The sequence below is a fragment of the Merops nubicus genome, unplaced genomic scaffold (genome assembly GCF_000691845.1).
Source record: "Merops nubicus isolate BGI_N331 unplaced genomic scaffold, ASM69184v1 scaffold13998, whole genome shotgun sequence".
In the NCBI taxonomy this organism is placed as follows: domain Eukaryota; kingdom Metazoa; phylum Chordata; class Aves; order Coraciiformes; family Meropidae; genus Merops; species Merops nubicus.
Genome location: NW_008627819.1, coordinates 6,281 through 8,339, shown reverse-complemented (window position 1 = coordinate 8,339; position 2,059 = coordinate 6,281). Strand labels below are relative to the sequence as shown.

Sequence of the window (2,059 nt, the reverse complement as noted above, 5' to 3'; positions counted from 1 at the left end):
AGCCCTGGGAATGAGCCGCTCCCTCCTGGATCTCCCCTGGGAGCAGCAGCCCCACCTGGGCTAACCCCAAACCTCGGCGCTGGGTGCAGGCAGCAGCTCATTGCATTCGAGGGGGCATCCACCTGTCCGGGAACCCCCAAGGGACTTGGGGTGGGGGCATCACTCCCCAAGCACAGCAGCTTCACTCCGAGGAGCTTCACCCCAGCCGGGGAGGGGCACAAACCAGCACTGAGCAGCACGGCGCCGGGCTCCCCCCGATTTTCCTCCCTCCAGCTCGCGGCAGACCCTCGGCAGCACCTCCAGGAGCATCGCCCCAGCAGCCCCACGTGCCCCCCTTTTCCCACGCTCCCTTCCCCAGGGAGCCAGCACCCCACCCCGCGGGGGGAACACGTCTTCACGCTCTCTGTGTTTTCCTTTTGAACGGCGTGGCGGGCGCTAGGTGTCCAGCCACATCCAGGTTCTAGCTCGGAAGAAGGTGCGGGAGTACCAGGTTGGCATCAAGGTACGTTGGCGCCCTTGCCCAGGTGTCCGCGGCGGTGTCTCTGTGAGCATGGGCAGCCCCTTCTCCTTCTTCCTCCTCTCCTCTGGTTGACGGCTCTGCTGTTCCCCCTCTCCTTCTGCTCTCTCTCTGCAGGTCTCTAGCCACTTGCAGGTTCTTGCCCGGCGGAAATCTCGTGAGATTCAGTCCAAGCTGAAGGTACGCGTGTGCCCCCCAGCCCTGCTGCCACCCCTGCCCGCTCACCACTAACGCCCTGGGCTCTGTGCCGTGCTGCTTGCTTTCCTGGCTTGCCTTTGATTAGTTGCTCTTTTTTTTTTTTTTGGTGGTTTTTTTTTTTCTTCCCCCTCCCTCGACCGGGTAGGTTTTAGTGGCATCGTTGCCCAGGTGCCCAGAGAGAAGGGCCAAGGAGGGGAGGGTCCAGCTTGAAGGTGGGGTCAACAGAAACAGGCTTCCCTCTCCTCTAGGAGGGTGAATTTGAGTGCCAGATCCCCTCTTTTGTCTCAGGCAAGGACCTCACTGTGGGGAAACGGGGGTTTAAACCCTCCTCTGGTGATGCACGAGGGATCCCCCCTTCTTTTGGGACATCAGGGCCAAGGAGGCCCCAAGGAGGGGGAGGACCCCCAAGAGCAGCCAGCAAGGCAAAGTGAGGTTCAGGGAAAGGCTGAAAGGGCCCCTCCAGCCTCACCTAGTTGAGACCTGGCCCCGCTTGTGATGGGTGCCAGAGGGATGTGGGCAGAAGCAGGTGGGTCCTGGGGGTCCCTGCAGGCTCCCAGCCCGGTGGTTTTGTTACACCAGGGTGTGAGTACAGCCCAGGTGGCACCTCAGGGGTGTGGGTGGCAGCAGGTCCAGATGGGGCTGTGCTGCCAGGGAGTGGGCACAGCAGTGCCAGGGCAGCCCATGGTTCCAGGGGCCAAGGGAGCCGAGTGAGGAAAAAGTGGATCATCCTCTCTTCTCTGTTTGGCTTTTCTTTCCTTCCTTCCTTCTTCCTAACTGGAGCCCAACTAACCCTTCCGTAACAGTTCTCACCGAGCTTCGTGACAGTGGTGGGAGGATGATGATGAGGGGGGTGGGGTGGGGGCAGGTCTGGGGACGTTGCTGAAGGACTGAGACCTGCTGGGGTTGGACCCACACGGGTAGCTGGCTCCTGGCTGGGCTGCACAGCCTGGGATGCTCCTGGGATAATCCCTGCACCAGGGAGCATCTCCTCAGGCAGGATCCTGCTGCTTGGAGCAGATCCAGAGGAGCCCCCGCAATGCCCCGAGGGGGGAACCCCTCTGCTGGGGGCCCAGCAGGAGAGAGTTGGGCTGGGCCAGCTGAGAGGAGAAGGCTCCAGCTGGGGAGACCTGCTGGGGGCTGCCAGGGGCCTGCCAGAAAGCTGGGGGGCGACTTTGGAGCAGGGGCTGTTGGGACAGGACAAGGGGGGATGGTTTGAAGCTCCAAGAGGGAGCTTGAGACTGGAGAGAAGGGAGAAATGTTGGATGTTGAGGGGGGTGAGCCCCTGGCCCAGGCTGCCCAGAGAGGTGGTCGCTGCCCCATCCCTGGCACCATCCCCGGGGAGGT

At 62.4% G+C, this 2,059-nt stretch overlaps 1 protein-coding gene across 1 annotated transcript in view; it reads left to right on the top strand.

Annotated features, from left to right (window-relative positions):
- Nucleotides 1-439: 439 nt before the first annotated feature.
- The window catches only part of LOC103778852 (transcriptional enhancer factor TEF-5-like), a gene marked incomplete at its 5' end in the record, with an annotated part of 7,767 nt that continues 6,147 nt past the window's right edge, over nt 440-2,059 (top strand). The window contains 2 exon segments of the mRNA XM_008946467.1: nt 440-502; nt 635-697. Of these exon segments, the coding sequence (XP_008944715.1) occupies nt 440-502; nt 635-697 (126 nt within the window).